Below are 19,885 nucleotides of genomic sequence, written 5' to 3'. Positions count from 1 at the left end.
ACTTTTCCTAGGTGAGTGTGTGAGGACTCAAGCTGATGCCTGCCTTTATGCCTGTTTCCTCTGGGAAGAATATTGCAATATACGGTAGGTATTGGTATCATACAGTAGGTGGAAAAGCTGCATGGCCACAACTTCTAAACCTTATCAGGTACTGTAGATATCCCTCAATGGAGTGATTGATGAGTGTCTGCTGAGGGTGACACTGGGTCAAAACAGAAAATGTATAAACACTTCATTCTTGCATTTCTTTCAAACAGGCAGGACTGAGAGAGGCACAGTAACATCAGATAACCTATTTACAATATATCCTAAAAGGGCTGTGTAGTTTAACCCAAGAACATAATCACATCGCCTTACTGTTCCTCACATCCATTTGTATAGTATGTCTTTAATAGGCCAATATGCCCATTAAAGTAGCCTTGGTAAGCCTAGTAGTATTGGTAAGTCTATTAGGTATTGAAAGGAGTCAACCTTTTTCATTTGAAAGTTTTCATGCTCTTTATTTGAAATGGTAGTCTGCATTGTACAAATACAAGACCAATACACTTTTAATTTAATGTTTTTCCCATTAAAACGGTGCCGTTTGCACAGAGGTTTAATTCACACATTGTTTTCTTGCTACAACACTGAAATTGTGACAGTCGAGAGAGAAAGGACAGCTCTAAAGGATTGTATGTTTGGTTCAGCAGAGTCATGGCAACATGGTAATGAAATAAAGTCTACCAAACACCACATCCACAAGCATCAATCATTGACAGCAAAAGCAAAATGGGGTCTTTAAGATACATATAGATTCGAAATAAATGGAAAATAACTCCCAACAAAATACTTTAAGCTCAATACATTAAACAATAAACATAAAATCTCAATGCTAAAAAGAAACAGCATTCTGCTTTGACTTTGTCAGTGCAGTGAATCACTGTTCAAATACACTACATTGTTCATATGTGCAAATGCTGCCAGAAAGCCCAAATACAGTACATCCCTCCAGCCCCAATAAATAGACCAGGATAAATACAGATCTGTCCACCAGACCCAATCACACCAGCACAGAGAGAGAGAGAGAGAGAGAGAGAGAGAGAGAGAGAGAGAGAGAGAGAGTTAGACAGTAATAGGAGGGATGCTAGGGGGTTTGGATGCTGTCATTACCCAATAACAAATTGTTTTTTATTCAGCTAATTAATAGGTAAATAGATGTATGGGTCCATCTACTGTATGGCCGACTTCTTACATGACATGACCACAACGGTATGAGAATCTGTAAAGAGGATATTTACAAATAATGTATCTAAATCATCAAATTAAACTTCCCTTATACCACAGGTACTCAATTAGATTAGTGGGTCGTAAAAAAACTGCAATCACTACTATTTAAGAAGCGTAGTAGTAGTCTGTTGACTGATTTAATTAGTGTGTGTGCAGATTTGTACCAGCACTATCAAACTCATAATCGTGTAATTAGGGAAATAGCAATGGAATGATGATGATTAAAAAAAAAAATCATCATGATGGTGAGGGGCAAAAGAGGCTTTCATCTCATTTTAATCAGAGATTTCATCGAGTGATACCTCCATTCAGTTCAACATACGGTACAATCTAACAAATCTGAGGTATAGGTGTGAAAGACCTATGAACGTCTGACATCCGGCACATTTTCAAATAACAAATAATTCTAATATGGTCATTGATGAGTAATAAGGTATTTCACTATGCCTTCAGAGCAACATATTTACCCCTTATAAGGCACAAGCAGTGACTGATAAACTATACACACACCATAGACACACACACATTAGACATAATGGAAAATAACATACTGTAACTTCCCATTACCCCAAATCTGTCAATAAAGTCATAATCAGATAAATCAATCTTTTAAACTATCAAAAATATCAACAGCCGGTAGAATAGATTCTTTATGTTCTCTATTGTCACTCCCCATCCTGTTTCTCTGTTCCTGACGTGGAGGGCAGGTCAGATCTTGACAGTGTGGGCGTGCTTCTTGCACAAAGCCTTGTCCTTTTTAGAGAAGAATGCCTGGCCCTCCAGACTGGTGTTGCATACCTAGAGAAAGACACAGATGTACAGTAGCCTTGGCTTAGTAAAACAATACTCCCTATATCTCCTTATCTCCTTCCCCTCCCTCCCTCCCTCCCTCCACCTGTCTTGTTATCTCCTATTAAACTCCTCTCCTCCCTCACTCCCTCCCTGTAGGGACTTACTGCACACACGAAGCAGGTATCATGCCAAGTGAACCCTAGAGCTTCCAGGAACTTGTCCCCTGCCTCGATGGGGAAGTCACAGCCATGGCAACTGGTACCAAACAGTTGGTAGTAGTCTGAGAGAAAGACAGTCAACAACAAAATGTTACATCCATGACTTGATTCATTTCACAGTCATTTTTTAAATTCACAAACAACTGGCCTTCTTGTCCTGCCTCTCACCTCTTTCACAGTAGGGCTGTCCGTCCTCAAGGTGGAAAGTGTTGTTCCCAATCGGCTGCTGGCAGGATGCGCACAGGAAACAATGAACGTGCCATGTCTGCTTCAGGGCATTGATGACTTCCTGTGAATGTATCAAGAGAGACAAACAGCAACTCAGAACTAAATACTAACATGACCAGGAAATGACATGATGTACTCGTGTCTTACAGTAACTGCATTGCATTTTGCTTGTCCTATCTAGCCAGGGTCATAGAGGGAGGATGGCCACTCACCCCAAGGACCTTCTGCTGGCAGAGAGTACAGCTGGGCGCAAAGAACTCCTCGTAACAGTGTGCGCAGTACACCGACCCCCTCTCCTCCACGAAGCCCACCTCTGCCAGAGTGGTGTGACAGTGGGCACAGTTAAACTCCTCAGGGTGCCACGACATGCCCATGGCCACCAGGAAGGGACCCCTGTGGAGGCCAGACAGAAGTCAAAGGTAAGAGAACCAAACAAGGGAAGAGAACCAACAGAGATGCCCTCTTCGCTACACGGTAGAGAGATAGAATCAGCACACAGCCTCCCTCCCACCTCATCCTCACAGCCCCTCGAGCTCTGATGGAGACACTGGCTTTACAGTGTGTATTGTACCTGATGACCTTGTTGCAGTGGCCACACATGGGGGTGCGTGTCCCTGCAGGGATGTGCTCGGCCTGCTGCACCAGGGAGTCCTTGGGGTGTGTCTGGGGGACAGGGCGGTCCGTAACCTTGGGGATCGTGTTACTGATGCGCCCAACTGAGGCAGCTCCACCTTTCGGGACACCTTCACCAATAGGGAATAGTTGTCAGATGACATAGACAATACAGGATTTGTTAGAAGGTTGTTAGAGAGCCACAGTCTACTGTACAGTTATACAAAACATTGTCTGGGAACCCCCCTGGAACCCCCCTGGGAGTTTATTCATTAATGAATTCATTCAGTGAGAGCGTTTTTGTTTACATTCAGTGTGTGCAGTGTCGGTTATGTGGTCAAAGTGGGATAGGGGAACATTGGATCAGGTGTGTGCAGGTGTGGTCAGGTAGGACTGGGAACAGTATGCCTGCTGAGAGAGTGGATCAGATCTGTCTCTGGCCTCTAGGCCGACTGCATGGGACAGCTGTGGATAGCAGATCCACACCACACCCGCCCAAACAAAGTATCAATTTTTTTCCCACTGGAGAAAAAAACAACATTCCCAGAGCCCAAGGAGACACCTGGCAAAATAATCCCCCTCCTCCCAGGACGCAGGGAGGAGGAAGGCACAATCCTCCACTTCTCTCTGCTGTCTGCACAGAGACATCCAGGGGGGAGGTCAAAGATGTCTGCCCTCGGAGGGAGGCGGGGGGAGGCTAGAGGGGTGATGGGTTAAGGGGTGTTGGGGTGGTGGGAGGGGACAGAGGCTCTATTGAGAGCGAGGGCTCAAATCAAAGAGTAGCGGGCTGGGAGGTCAGAGGGCAAGTGCCCCCTCGATTCCCTCGTAACGGAGAGCAAACGAGCTGAATAAACATTGTGTAAACGTTGTGTACTGGCAGGGACGTGAGAAGAGAAGGAGAGAGACCGGGAGCTAGAGAGAAAAAGCGTGAGAGCGACAGAGACATACTTGTGAGAGACAGAGAGTGCCCAGCTGAAGTCGGAAGTTTACATACACCTTACCCAAATATATTTTAACTCAGTTTTTCACAATTCCTGACATTTAATCCTAGTAAACATTCCCTGTCTTAGGTCAGTTAGAATCACTACTTTATGTTATGTGAAATGTCAGAATACTAGTAGATAGATGATTTATTTCAGCTTGTGCATCCGACAGGCGGCAGGGGACACTATGAATGAATGAATGAATGAATGAATGAATGGTCTTTATTGTTTTTAACACTACAGATCCCTCCTGTAACTTTAATCACAGCAGGGATGCCAAATCCTGCTTCTGAGCATCAAATACTCCTTCCAATTGTGGTACTGTTGGTCCTGTGGTGTTAACCACCAGAGCCAGCAGTGGGCAGCCCAGACCCCGAGGGCATAGGGGATGTGTTCTTGGATGGCAGTAGTATGAGGAGGGTGGGGGGTGGCTGTGGCCGGGAGGCTGGATGAGTCACTGTGACAACACTCTTATCTCTGGCTGATAAACATCTGGAGGATGTATCCTCTTCTGTCATCAATGCCTCTTGGCTTTTACAGAGATGACTCTGAACGGTGGGGCATTGTCCTCTCACTCTATCTTTCTCTCACACGCGCACATGCACACACACACACACACACACACACACACACACACAGACACAGACACGCACACATACACACACAGACGCACACACAGACACACACAGACACACACACACACACACACACACAGACGCACACAGACACACACGTGCACACACACGCACACACACACGAGCGCACGCACACACAAGCGCACGCACACACACACACATACACACACATACACACACACACACACACACACACACACACACACACACACACACCACACACTTCCTGTAGAACCCACCACAACACTGTTCAGCCTAGGACAATTCCACACTGCTATGACATTGCATGGAATATATTATATATATTCCATGCTCAATAATGTGGGAAATGGTGGGATTATGAATGCATGTCAAGGTATCTGAAAGACCTACAGTCAGCTACGTACATACCATACATCTGGCCTGGTTCCACTGGGTCAGTATGAGGTATGTGTTTGTTTACCTGAAGTCAAGTAAGCGAGAAATCCGCTACATACTGTGTCTAACAGAGAGGTACCTGTAGTCGCTCATACAGTACTCCCTCCCTATGCCCCCTTTCACCATCTATTACTGAACCAGTCTCCAGGGAGGTGGGCTAAGGCTAAGTAAGCACAGGTCCTCTCTGGCCCCACACCAGCACTGCTGTGTAGGCCTTAACACAGTACATGTATATGTTCACGTATGAGTGCATACTGCTGGTTTAGTAATCTTAGTACCGTTACCGTAGTAATGATTCCAAACTAAGGCCTCTCAGCAAATATTTACCATCAACAGCGCCAGAATCTCCTCTGTATAAAAAGCGGCCTCCGTAGAAAATGAAATATATAATATGCAATTTCACAATCTATTTAACTCGGGATAGTGGGGGGAAAAGGCTAGAGTTTGAGCTCATTAGCTGAATACCACTCGTTTTATGGACCTCATAATGTTAAACAGTTCTGTGTCACAGAGGCATTATGTTGCTGTAATAAAACGAGGGATCCAACAGAGCTTTTAACAGTGTGAGGCTGCCCTCGGCAGGCCACAAGAGGTCACTACAGATGAAGTGGCTTTATGATTCAAGAGATAGAAATACGTATGTTACTGTCTGTGTGAGTCAACCAAAATAGTCAACCAAAATAAAATATACAGAATAAAAGACATTGTTTTTTTAAGCTCTTCAATGAGAATCTCATATTTCATATTCTCTAAAAAAATCGTCACCCTAAATAAATGTTTGGGAAAAGGGCAGAGCTTTTTGTGAGAGAATGCGGTAAGAATGTGGATATGCTGTTACACAGATGGCCTCAAGTCGAGACATGGTTTTATCATAGCAGCATGACAGACTCACAAACACACGTACATAAATGTCTAACCTAAACCCAACCAGAAGATAACCTCAGAATAGGTTTGGAGAAGGAAAGATAAAGAGACTACGTAGTTCTAGTCTGAAGACTTGTTCTAGTACCTGCTGGGCCTCCAGGCTGCCAGGAGGGTTTCCCCTGTGTAGATGGGCTCTTAAATGTGGGTGGGGGGACACCGTTGCCGTTCCTGGGGGCTCCAGGGGAGGCTTTGGTCATGGTTCTCACTGAAGATGTGACGTGGGCACTGGGCGTGGTGTCCTCAACAACCTCACTGTGGGACAGAGATGGGAAATGATGAAACAACATGGTCACACACACCCACACACAAACACACAGACAGACACTGACATACACACACACACTCACACACACACACTCTCTCACACACACACACACACACACACACACACACACACACACACACACACACACACACACATGTGGTGTTCTATTCTAGTGCAACCAACCAAGAAAACAGTGCAACCAATTCCCCAAAATAGTTGAATAACCTTTGAACATGGTAAAACACATTTCAAGGGCTGTTTTGCAGGAAAACAGGGAACTGCAGTAGAAGCCAATGCAGGCACTAACCATCAATTAGCAGGAAGCTCATTGACACACTCAACCCATCAGTCCAATTAAGGGGAGAGCTGATTGGATTAAAAGCTGTGTCTGATAAAAAACCATGGCCAGATTGATCCAATAAGCAGACATGAGGCCGGCGTGTGTCCAGATGGCACATCAATAAGGGAAATAGGAAAACGATTAGAGCTGGCACTGTCACTATCCTCTCTCTCTCTTTCCCTATCTCTTTCTCTCCATCCTCCTCTCCTCTCTCTCTTTCTGCCCTCATCAGTAGTATTGTAGTAGTATTGAAGGTAGACCTCATCAGTAGTATTGTAGTAGTATTGAAGGTAGACCTCATCAGTAGTATTGAAGGTAGACCTCATCAGTAGTATTGTAGTAGTATTGAAGGTAGACCTCATCAGTAGTATTGTAGTAGTATTGAAGGTAGTCCTCATCAGTAGTATTGTAGTAGTATTGAAGGTAGACCTCATCAGTAGTATTGTAGTAGTATTGAAGGTAGACCTCATCAGTAGTATTGTAGTAAATAATTAATAAATAATTTTGCCATTTAGCAGACGCTTTTATCCAAAGCGACTTACAATTACGAATTACAGGGACATTCCCCCTGGAGTAACTGAGGGCTAAGTGCCTTACCCAAGGGCACACTAGTAGTGGTGTGGTTTCAGGCGGGATTTGAACTCACAACCTTCCGATCCCAAGTCCAACTCACTATGCACTAGACCACCACTACCCCCCCCTCATCAGTAGTATTGTAGTAGTATTGAAGGTAGACCTCATCAGTAGTATTGTAGTAGTATTGAAGGTAGACCTCATCAGTAGTAGTGTAGTAGTATTGAAGGTAGACCTCATCAGTAGTATTGTAGTAGTATTGAAGGTAGACCTCATCAGTAGTATTGTAGTAGTATTGAAGGTAGACCTCATCAGTAGTATTGTAGTAGTATTGAAGGTAGACCTCATCAGTAGTATTGTACACAGTTAACAGATCTGGGTCATGGAGCTACAGGTTAATATGCATAAGGGAATTATGTGTGGCATAATAGATTTTGTTTATCTTCCTCTCACTGCACTGTAGATGAAGATGTTCTCTACATGACTGACATATGGTATGTAGCTTTTGTAGGCTAGAGTTTTCCTCTAGTGCCTTTAGGCGTATGTGTCCTCAGTGGGCTGCCTACCGCCTACCACTGCCACTGTGCCCTTGACCAAGGCACGTCACTTAACACACTGTTCCACAGGCACTGCACTGTGCCTGACCCTGTGCTCTCACCGCTCTGGACATGTGCATAATGTGTAAGGGCTACAAGTGTGTGTGTGTGTGTGTGTGTGTGTGTGTGTGTGTGTGTGTGTGTGTGTGTGTGTGTGTGTGTGTGTGTGTGTGTGTGTGTGTCTCTGGGGGTGTGCAACAAGATGCATTTCTGTTTCCCTGTGTGAACAATAAAGCACTGTCCTTCTTATAATTCTTCTTCAATAGAGTTGATGATCAGCTTGACAGGGTACCAACCAAGCACACACACATCATGTCAGTATGATCAAGCCGTATCCAAACAGTTGCTGGTTGAACAGCGCCATCTACTGGTGGTGGTTAACCATTGTTACAAGGGAGGGCAGAGATCTGTGAGCTAGGAGGCCTTTGGGATTGTAAAGCTGTCCACAGCTCAATCATACTGTGTGTCCATGACATCTGCACTTCAGACAGTACTACTCAATATAGAGCCTGTTGAAATAATCTTCTTCTTTTTGTTATATTGTATATATTTTGTATTGTATATGTATGCTGTACACACGGTATGTTTGATGAAAAATCTACATTTTGGACAATAAAGTTGCCTTATCTTATCTTAGAGAGACCTCTGCTAGTGACAATAGTTTTGAATCGACATAGTGTTTGTTTGTTACATTGTTGTCTAATCATTGACTTTGTGCCATTGGCTCTGTGTACGTGATATGTCTACCAGCTGAGTACTGTGAATCTCAAGGATTTAGATCCTGGGTACTGTATTTTCTGGGGAAAGTAGAAACAGGAAAAGGAAGAAAAAAGAGAAGGAACAGGACAGGAAATAACAAAGAGCTGAGAGAAAATGTGACAACTTTATTGAGATACAATCAGCAACAACCTTCAAGCACGCATAATATAGTTAGTGTACAAAAGGAAAAACAATAAGATCAGATCAATTAAGAAAGAGAGTAATTACGTAATGTATCCTAGTAAGAAACTGGAGGATAGTGAAGTGAGAGAAGTAGAAACAAACTGGATAAACACAACGACGAAATGAGACGTCTAAAGAATCCTTCACTTAATAAATGTTGACACACTCACTCGCACATTCCCTTCAGACAAAAGCAGACTCAGTCACACATAGGTCTCTCTCTCTCTCTAAATGATGAACTCACTCATCACCCTCACACCACTGACACCACAAGGAGTGATACAGGATATGTGACAGACAGGGAGTGAAATTCAATTATGAAAAGTAGGGACTTTCATTGTCTTTGTAGGCTAACACACACAAGGCACATACAAGGAGACTATACATTAAACAAATAAATAGAACACACACACACACACACACACACACACACACACACTCATTACACACAGTCCACTAAACATTGAGTACGCGTGCTGAGACATTGTGATGATAGTCTCTCAGCTTGTTGTACATTTCTCCAATAACCTCGGGGTCCACTTTGGTCACCCTGGCACACCCGACAACACAGGACAGGAGAGGGGGAAGGGAGAAGAGAAGGAGGAAGAAGGGAGAGGACACAGGAGCAGACAGGAATGAAGGAAAGAATAGAAAATGTCAGAAAAAGTAGAAATGTCTTGAAATAAATGCACTAAGAATTACACAGAAGGAATTCATCAGAAGGAAATAAAGCATGCACAAAGCAGAGCTCTCTACTATAACGCATGCGGTAGACCACATCGCTGTGAGAGGGAGAGGGTGGTAGACTCCTAGTGGCAGGCCCTGATTACCCACAGTCCTACTTAATTACCCACAATGCCTCTCTGTGACATGCCCATTGGTCGGTGATCTGGTTTTTATAAGAGTAGGGTGTGTTTACTGCAGAGGGCCAGAACCCAGAAGTTAAATCCTCTGCTGGCCACATTGAAGTGCTTCCACTAAGGTTTCCTCCACAGAGCCCTACCTCAGATGTGGCTGTCCCTGTTTAAGCCCTAAACTAAGCGTGATTCCTGTGTGTCAGGAAGTCTGGGGCTCAACGCGGGATCCCAATGATGAGAAGCTCCTGTGACATGCACAGCGATGCTGAGTGCCAAAAACTTCTGATCCACCCAAATATAGTAACAGTAGTAAATATAGACAAATAGTAACAGTAACAACAACAGCATCACACACACACATACACACACACGTGCACACGCACGCACGCACACACACACACACACACACACACACACACACACACACACACAAACACACGGCTCTGACCGAAGGGCAGGGTTCTCTCACTTTCTTTACAGCACTGTTGGCATGCTGGCATGCATCCTCACATGCACACACACACACACACGCACGCACATACACAACATCACACTGCATCACATCACATCAGACTGACAAACCACCACCAGCCACTTACTTCTTTACAGCGCTGTTCTCCTGGCCTTGCTCTGCAAGAGAAGAGGGAAGGAGAGCAGAGAGATGGTTATCCAGCAGTATCGGCAGGTAGCCTCAAGGTTAGAGAAGCCTGCTAGCAATCGGAAGGTCGCTGGTTCGATCTCCGCCTCTGGAGGGAGCTGCTGGTGACTGGAGGGTTGCTGGCATCATCATCTAAGGTGCCTACCACTGCCGCTGTGCCCTTGAGCAAGGCACTTAACCCAATATTGCTCCAGGGGCGCTGACTATGGCTGACATTTTGTTATCTGTGCAGTGACAAAAAGGTTGAATCTAATCATCATCATTTTCGTTATCTGTGCAATGACATAAAGGTTGAATCTAATCTAATCTAATCAAATGGCTTAGAGAGACACACTGACCCCTGCTTAGCCCGATGGGCCCTCATCAACTACAGCTGTACTGCCATTGTTCTAACACTGTCCGGCATGCGTTTGCATGATATCAACATGCGCGTATTCAACAATGTGCTGGTAACCTCATCCTCTGTCAGTCGCGGGGGAGGGGAGGGAGAGACGGGAACAAGAGAGCTCTTATGTAGTGTTACATGTCTGCTTCATGTCAGACTCCATACATGTCAGCTCCATGTCAGCCCCCCCGCCCCACACACACACACACACACACACACAGACAGTCACAGACACACACACACACACACACACACACACACACACACACACAGTCACAGACACACACACACACACACACACAGTTACAGTCACAGACACAGGGCTGTGGTGATGACAGTGAAATGGATAATGAGGCCCAGAGACAGAGCTGGGCCAGTGGGACCAGCCAACAGCCCTGTAACTTATACTACAGCACAGCCCATAGGCTCTTTATGTAACCGGTCCTGACGGACACACGGCCAGACAGTTGCTTGACGACGAGAACATCAAGGAGAACATCATGATCTTGTTACGGTCCCTGTATATTTTCCCAGTCTCCCTGTGCCAGTTCCAGGGTAATGGGGGATGGGTGAGGAGGGTCTGTGCTCAGGGTGCCACTGCCAGGGCGGGGGGGTACCTACCGTTCTCTGTGCCAGTGATCTGAGCCAGGATTCGGAAGGAGCGGGACTGGGACGTGCCGGTACGAGGGTGCCAGTCCTCCGTGTCCTCGATCAGACGCTTCTTGCTGGCTTCACTAAGGGCCGAGGCGTGGTTCACCTCAGCCTCCGCCTGCACGTTCCTGCCAGCCCTGACGCAACACAAACACAAGAGACACAATGAAGCGGCTGTGTGAAGCTACTGTCAACATCGTCAGTGTTATTCACATAATCTTATCCGGCATGAACATACATGCATACAGCATCATCACAACAACCATTTTCCCGTACCAAAATAACCATCATTGTTAATTCATTAATTGTTTAGCTTTTTTTTTTTATAGTACAGCAACAAGATGCCTCTAGCATATCAAACTTGTTTGCTTTCGATCCCACACACTGAGGTCATGTACAGATCCCCCCGCTCCTCCAAACATCTGTGCTGCATACACACAGTGTACACATTATTCTCAGACAAGAGTTCACACCCATCTCACAAAGAAGTGAAGTGGTCGTTGCTACATTTCCCATTTACTGTACCTCCTAGAGGGAGCTTTTCTGCAGGTAGGCATTGAGAAGGAGGCAGGGAAGAAGATAGGAGTAGTAGAAGTAGAAGAAGAATCATAAACTTGGCAGAAAACGGCAGAAATAAACCAAATACTGTTATTCAAAGTTGTGAGCTTTGTGATTTGTGGTGTAAGAGGATATGGCGAAGGTATGTACATTGCTGCCGTGGGCTATACTTACTTAAGAATGCTCGGAGGCCCACTATTCCAAATAGAAATTGTAGAGCAGCAGTCAGCTACATTATCAAAGATATTCATCATATCAAACTGCAATGACCACTTCAAAAAACTACTTTTAAATGAGGACACATGAATAACATGAATAAACCCACTCTCACATGATGTTAACTAGGAGCAAAGACACCATGCTTTTAGTAGTACGTGGACTATCCTTTAGGGGATATGCATTATTGATCAGGTGAAGAAACTCGTGATTTGATTTGAATGCTTGGAGAGATTATTTTCTTTAAAAACATCAGAGACAAGGCTTAAGCCTAGTCCTGGACTAAATCACACTTTCAATGTAAAATCTCCATTGAAGATGTTTTTTAGTCTAGGATTAGGCTTAAGCCTTGTCTGTGAAACCGGCCCATAATGTCGGATCTAAATACAGGATGACAGGTGGAAGTTAATGCACAGTACCATTTCTCACCACAAGATGGAATCACTGGGCCTCAAAATATCTCTCAAGCTCTGGACACAATTTGTATTTCTGGAGGAAATCATGTTTAGACTCAAGTTGTATGTTTATGTCTATGAGTGTGTTTATATACACTCTGGTACGTGTGAGAGCTCTAATGCGTGGTTAAGTAGTATTTCCTTTCAAGCATGTGTTCCATTGTGGATGGCTGCATGTGCGTGTGTGTGTGCGTGTGCGTGTGTGTGTGTGTGTGTGTGTGTGTGTGTACGTGTGCCTGCGTGCGGGCGTGCCTGCGTGTGTGTTTGTCGAGAGGGGTCTCAGATAGTGACAGATCTCCAGCAGTCCTATTCCGAGCCACAGCGGAATAACTACATGTAACTAATGATGGGCCTTGAGTAAACACAATGACACAGTGACAGATGGACCAAGACAGATGCGGTGCAGGGTATAGCAGCCCGCTGAGTGGTGACAGGCCTGCCTGAGCTGGGTGTGAATACAGTTATCCCACGTGGACGGACACGGGACAGGATGCCACACAGAGCATGGATGAAGAGAATTGAACTGACCCTCTAAGGCTTGTGGCTTCTGGTCTGATATTTACAGTGCTCCACAGTTGGTTGGGTCCATGAAATGAGTATGTAAGTAGATAAGTATGAATGTGTGGTTTATGGGGGTTAGCGCTGAGAGGCACTAGCATGCCGACTGTACACATGGAACTGCAGGGAATTACAGGACTGATAAGCACATTCCACAGTCACACACAGCTAGCAGTGTGTCACGGTTACTGTCACACACACTAACTTGGTCTCTGCCTCTGATTCCTCCTCCTAGGAAGAGAGGGAAAGGGAGGAAGAAAGAGGACAAGAGGATGAGGCAAAGAGCAAGAAAAAGCAAAGAGCAATATAGCAAGAGATGAGCAACGGCTTAACATGAGCATGGGTCCTCACACCACCTGGATCCCTCTGAGACGATGTGCAAGGAGACACGCAGAGAGACACACACACAGGATGCAGCTCACCACACACACACACACACACACACACACACACACATACACACACACACACACACACACACACACACACACACACACACACACACACACACACACACATGCTGCTACCATACCTGGGCAAGCCGACAGGACAGTCCAAGGTTTTAGACAGGAAGAATAGAATAAAAATCAGAGAATATACATAATCAATGAAACTGATATGACCGAAATAGATCGAAAAATTATGATGGTTAACTGTCTCCAGACACTGTCTCATTTCACCAGAAGTGTAGAGGTCAACCAACTCTCCCTACTGTTGGAAGTTAATAGTAGGAGAGCCACTGTGATGTTCACCTTAGAGACTCCATTGCTAACATACGTACCTCTTTGCATTAATGCATCATAGTAGACTAGTCACAAAGAAACATGATATGACTGGTTGCAAAGCCTTCTTCTGTGTTCCTCGTTCCTCTCGTTCCTCTATAGAGGCTCTTTAAACAAGTCTGTCCTGGGAACCTCCCCAGCCCCACCACCGCTGCACCGCTACCTCAACTTCTGCTTCTTCCTCTGCCTCAGACCTCTGGAACAGCTCAAAGAGCTGCCAGTTCTCTGCCAGCTGCCAGTTCTCTCGACTAATTAGAAACAAGCGTCAAAGCCGACAGCAACTATAACAACAGCAGCAACAATAGCAGCAGCAGCAGCATCGTTTTCGTCACCTCAGAGCCAGACGGATTGTTTTGCACGGCCATTAACTCAAAACTGTCAATTAGAGGGAGACGGGGCCGGGCGGTAGCAAGGGGTTTTACATAACGCCGGCCTTTTGTTGTGTTTCCAGTTTCTCTTCCTAAACACATCGGGACAAGATGTGTCTGCTGGCTGTACTCGTTTATTTTTTTGGGTTTAATTGTGTCTGAACACAGAGCTGGCAACATCAGTGTTAGATCCACTAATGAGAATGTGCTCCGCGAGGGCGTCGAGGGACTACAACAGGCCGGGAAAGGGCAACAAACAGACAAGAGTACACGGTAATACATTTGCTCTCGCAGGTACTCTGTTTCCGTGTGGCGAAAATGGACACCGGCCTCGTTGTGGCCTCAGGCGTCCAGGCGTCCAGACACACAGCTATGTGAACCACAGCTCCCTGCAGGACCTGGCTACCGCTCTCTGGATTTATGACATGCGAGACAGGGACGTGTTCATTTCCCCATTCCAAGTGGTCAGGTCAAACAGTCACGCTGTTATGCTTTTGTCCAACAGGAAGAATAATGTACTTGTGGCACATCAAGCACTCATACAGTACCTACCTATATTTAGGTCGAGAACTGACCTGTTTCGAGAGTGTAAGGACATACAAGAGGTGAGGGAGAGGGGTCTGGGGTGAGTGAGACTAACATCAGGCCCTTTGACTTACCCATTCGACTGCTCCACTACCCCCTGGCTCTCCAGCAGGCCACGCCTCTGTCCCAGGGCCACCTCAACAGCGTTGGCGTTGGAGTACAGGTTGAACGGTGTGTTATAGACAGAAGGCTGCGGAGCAGTGGGATTGGATGAGGGGGCTGTCACTCTGGCCGGGGAGGAGGACGAAGACGAGGAGGTGGAGGAGGGGGTGGTGAAGGGGGAGCGGCCAGAGCCGGGTCTGGGGGCTGAGTTGGGGAGGGCCGGGGAGCGTGAGCGGCTGCTGCTCAGTGGGAAGGGAGGCTGTGGTTGCTGGGAGGGGGCGGCCGGGGTGAAAGCAGACGAGGCAGAGGGGATGGAGGCCACCTTTGGGGCAGAAAAGGGGGAGGTGACTGCACCCACACTGCTACCCCCGCCAAAAGGCCTGGCCGTCTTGTTGTAGGCAGCGCTGGGCTGGGGGGAGTGGCTGGTGAAGGCGGGAGGCGGGGCAGGGTGCGTGATTGGCACTGGCTTAATGATCTCCAGTTGCTCGGCCTAAACAGAAGTGAGGACACACACATGCACAACCCTCACACACACACAGCAAACTACACAGCAAACTCATGCAGTAGTAATTCTCCACCCACTACTGGTGCTATGTGCCTAAAGCTATCCATAAGGGCAGCATGTGTACAAGCAGAAATGTTCAAACAGGTCTAAATACTACAATAGCAATAAGAGCAGATTGGCATTGGTCTCGTATTCACCAAAGCTTATTGAATAAAGTCGATCACCCCAATGCCAACCTGCCTGCACATGTGGCGCTGTTCTAAACACTGGTACTGAAGCTAATCATAACAATGATGGCATGCAAAACAACAGCCAATCACACTATGGTGTAATATCGTCTCAGAAGGGCACAGTGAGCATGCTCAGACTGGTTGTGCACTGTTTTACTCCTGAGCAAAAAATATTCCAATTACCTTCAGTGGCCCATACAGTACTAGAACACAGTCTAATTGAATTGTTTCTTTTTTTTTTATTATCTGTGTCAATTTTAATTGGATTCACTGAAGTGTACTTACCTTCGGGACACCATCAACCTTAGGAACACTGGAAGCTCTGTGAAAACAGACAAATAATGATAAGAAAACTGTAGAGTACATCTGTTTCTGTACAACAGGCAAGGGGAGAGGAGTCACATCAATATCAGGCCTCTCCATTACCATGTGTAAACAGATTAGCTATAACAGACCCTGGAGCCCCTTCTGCCTTCATTCCTGAGGCCATAGCGTATAGTAACTCTAAATGATCCTTGCAGGTAAGACTGGATACGATGTACAGTATAAAGTATGACATCACCATTTGTCAGGCTTGACTGGACAATAATACAATATTAAAGAGAACGAGAGAGAGAGAGAGAGAGAGAGAGAGAGAGAGAGAGAGACAGAGAGAGAGAGATGGTGGTAGAAGTGGAGAGAGAAGGGGGGATAGAGAGAGGTAAAGAGAGAGAGAGAGAGAGAGAGAGAGAGAGAGAGAGAGAGAGAGAGAGAGAGAGAGAGAGAGAGAGAGAGACAGAGACAGACAGACAGAGACAGACAGCCAGAGAGACAAAGAGACAGAGAGAGAGAGAGGAACAGGTGTGGATGGGCAAAGCAGACCTTCTGCAAAGAATGCCACACTGCCAATACAAAGATTGCGTACCCTATCAAAGTCTGCTGCCTCTAATACCCAGTCTGTCTACAGTATTTGGCCTGAAGCTCAATGCCACAGAGTCAGCCAGCCGTACAGCATGGTGGCTGAGACATGTGGGAAAACGTATTATGCTCAATTACTCTGGTATGTTTCCCTAACGTCGGCTGGAATTACCCTGGATCCTCATTTGGCTCATCATCCACTCATTCTCAAAAGAGAATCAGTGAGCTCTGGAATAGCAATAATCCCCGCATCTCTTGAGACCCAATTTTGTGATATTAGTTTCTCAAATGAGGCTAGCTCGAGCTTCTCCCCAGCTAGCGACAGATAGCGTTAGCTACCGAATGTGGCCAGTACCAAAAACATTCTGTGTTGTTTGAATACATGTTGGAGAAGGATTACTGACATGTTAACTGTCTTTACTTCACCGTACTGATGTGCTCCCTCTGCTGGCCCTGCCGTAGGCACTGCATGTTTTACTCAATTGAGTAAACACTCACACTTTAAGGAAAGGGTGCACATGAAACTGCTTAATGGATAATAACACTCATTATAACAGATTCCTACACTTATTTGATAAACAGATTTGAAAATGTTACCTACTCTATATCTATGGTAACTCACCATTATAGTAAAGTGAGGTTGTGACAAAGCTTCCTCCTGCGTTCACAACAACTGAAAACCTGAACCTGACCCAGTAATGCTTTAAACACATGACAATAATCCCCATCTACCTCGTAAGATTAGACAGCGGATGTACGGTGTACAGTGCAGTGGTTGAAACCCACAGCACCCTCCCACCTATAGCATTGAGAGGCCGTATTCCGGTTGTTTAGGCTCCAGGGTCAGCTTACAGAGAACCAACACACTAAAGCCTCTGGTTTTGTCCTGCGGTCGGGCTCGATAAAACTCTGCCCGGAGCAACAAAGCTATCCTCCATCCTTCGGTGGCCACCATCACAGCCCGAATACACAACAACCTCTTTATCTGTCCTTTCTAGTGTGTTTGAGTCTCCACCTCAGGCCCCGGGAACAGTCTAGAAGAGCTGTGATTTAGACTCATGATCAAAACAGCTGCGGCAGGTTTCTGGCCTGCAGGAGAGGATGGTGAACATCAGAGGAAGTGACTCGCCCCTGCTGGCCGTGGGCAGGATGGGAACAGCAGTCCCCGGCTGTGCCGACGGTCATGAGTGGAAGATCTGTACCCAGTGATAAACCCTAAAAGGCAGCTGCTACAGTGGGCACATAAAGTATGCAAAACATCATTCCAAGAAAAGTAATCTTTCTTTTCTAACACCCCCCCCGCCTCTCTCTATCCCCTCCCCTCCCCCAAGGGGCCTACAGCTGCCTCTCTGTCCCCGGGCCCTGGCGTTCCTAAAGCTGCCAGTCTCCTGACCTCAGGCTGCTGGACTGAAGGACCGCTGGACACAGTCTAGACGGGTTCATGTTTTCCCATTAATGACCATAACGCTCAAGCCCAGCCGCAGGGCTTCATAAACAGCCATGTCCTCAGCTCTACCCGTGCCTAGAGCTGACACCCAGACAATGTGTCCCTTATTCCCCATAAAAACCCACAGTGACTCAGCAGAATCGGTTCCGGACCATGGGGCATGTTCTTTGGCACTCTCCGTCTCTCTCTCTCTCTCTGCCATATTAGGAAGAGGAGCCTGAGTCTCAAGCTTCTTTTTTTTTCTTCTCTTTCTCTCTCTCTTTCTCTCACTACTGAAGGGTTTAAGCTAACCGACTAATAGGTCTAGTTTTAGCTTGCTCTGGTAGGACTCATCCATCAGTGATGATTGAGCCCCGCCCTGCTCTGCTGCCCACCACATGTTGATGTCATCTGTATTTTGAAAATACCCACACTTGCGGGTGCACATTTTCCAATGTACATATGAACACATTTTCCGATGTACTCTTGTGCTCGCTCGATAAAAAAACCACACTGTCAAAGGCTCAGGATGGGCTAAAAGATCAGACAACCTGTGCCATTACAAACCAGATACAGTCCATAACAGTGTGTATATCTGCCATCAGCAGCCCAGGGGGAGGCCGCAGGGTGGATCTCCCATCCTCTATTCTCTACTTTCCCAGAGCTAACTGAACAAACACAATCGAGGGTGGTCCTGTGAACATCTGCTCAGCCCCCTCTCCCCTGTCCTCTGTAGCCAGAACGCATGCTGGGCTCTGCAGACAAACAGACAGACACTGTTTGTATGTGTATGTGTGTGTGTGTGTGTGTGTGTGTGTGTGTGTGTGTGTGTGTGTGTGTGTGTGTGTGTGTGTGTGTGTGTGTGTGTGTGTGTACAGTGGTGGAACGTTGTGTGTGGGAGAATGAGAGGAAACGGAGTAGCATGCCACTGTGGCCTGCTGGTAGGGGGGAGTGTGTGTGTGTGTGTGTGTGTGTGTGTGTGTGTGTGTGTGTGTGTGTGTGTGTGTCAGTTGCATCAAAAGTTTAAAAAAAAAGAAAAAAATCAAAAAAAGAAAAGCTTATTCAATCATGAACCCATGTCCTTCCAAATGCAAGGTGCATGATATGAGTTTAGAAGATGACAGTTCATCACACACAACCATAAAAAGAGAACATTGACAATAGAGGTCTGTTTTGCACTGAGTCCGTTTAGAAACAAGCATTTTTGGCATTTAGGAGACGCCTTATTCCAAAGCTACTTACAATCGATACTGGTCAATTCAATTCTGTATCAATTCTGTCAATGTATTCTTATTATTCAGCTGAGTATCATGCGCTAGAGTTCAGTTTGTGTTCCATCTTAGGATTTTGTTTATATAAACAGCCCTACTAGTCTAGCTACTGTATGTTGTTGTTGTGTAGCAGCTAGCCTCACTTGCTTTGTGAGATAATGTAGGAATGAACTGTACAAGCAATGAACAATTATAAAATAGGAATTTGTATTCATTTAAAGTGTGAACATATTATGTTCACACTTTAAATGAATACAAATTCCTATTTTGTAATTGTTCATTGCTTGTACAGTATGTAAACAGGAATCTATTTTAATTGCTATTCTGTATCTTTCAGATACAATAGTTTCTATATGGTTAGAGTTTCTAGAATAGTTTCTAGAATAGTATATATTCTATATATAGTAATATAGAACAGTTTCTAGAATAGTATATATTCTATATATAGTAATATAGAACAGTTTCTAGAATAGTATATATTCTATATATAGTAATATAGAACAGTTTCTAGAATAGTATATATTCTATATATAGTAATATAGAACAGTTTCTAGAATAGTATATATTCTATAGTGATTTCCTGACTCTCA

The 19,885-nt window shown here is 45.5% G+C and overlaps 1 protein-coding gene across 1 annotated transcript in view; it reads right to left on the bottom strand.

The window, feature by feature from the left end:
• Positions 1-497: 497 nt before the first annotated feature.
• pdlim5b (PDZ and LIM domain 5b) overlaps positions 498-19,885 on the bottom strand; it is a gene marked incomplete at its 5' end in the record, with an annotated part of 50,571 nt that continues 31,183 nt past the window's right edge. Inside the window, 10 exons of the mRNA XM_080528837.1 lie at positions 498-2,064; positions 2,223-2,338; positions 2,445-2,565; positions 2,717-2,897; positions 3,076-3,247; positions 6,161-6,327; positions 10,248-10,278; positions 11,313-11,479; positions 14,939-15,456; positions 15,987-16,023. Of these exons, the coding sequence (XP_080384963.1) occupies positions 1,975-2,064; positions 2,223-2,338; positions 2,445-2,565; positions 2,717-2,897; positions 3,076-3,247; positions 6,161-6,327; positions 10,248-10,278; positions 11,313-11,479; positions 14,939-15,456; positions 15,987-16,023 (1,600 nt within the window). The 3' untranslated portion in view covers positions 498-1,974. The remainder of the gene's footprint in view (positions 2,065-2,222; positions 2,339-2,444; positions 2,566-2,716; positions 2,898-3,075; positions 3,248-6,160; positions 6,328-10,247; positions 10,279-11,312; positions 11,480-14,938; positions 15,457-15,986; positions 16,024-19,885) is intronic.

The sequence above is a fragment of the Nansenia antarctica genome, assembly GCF_963989245.1.
Source record: "Nansenia antarctica genome assembly, chromosome: 4".
Lineage (NCBI taxonomy): Eukaryota > Metazoa > Chordata > Actinopteri > Argentiniformes > Microstomatidae > Nansenia > Nansenia antarctica.
Note: the sequence above shows the minus strand (reverse complement) of the source record. Positions and strands in the feature narration are given on the sequence as shown.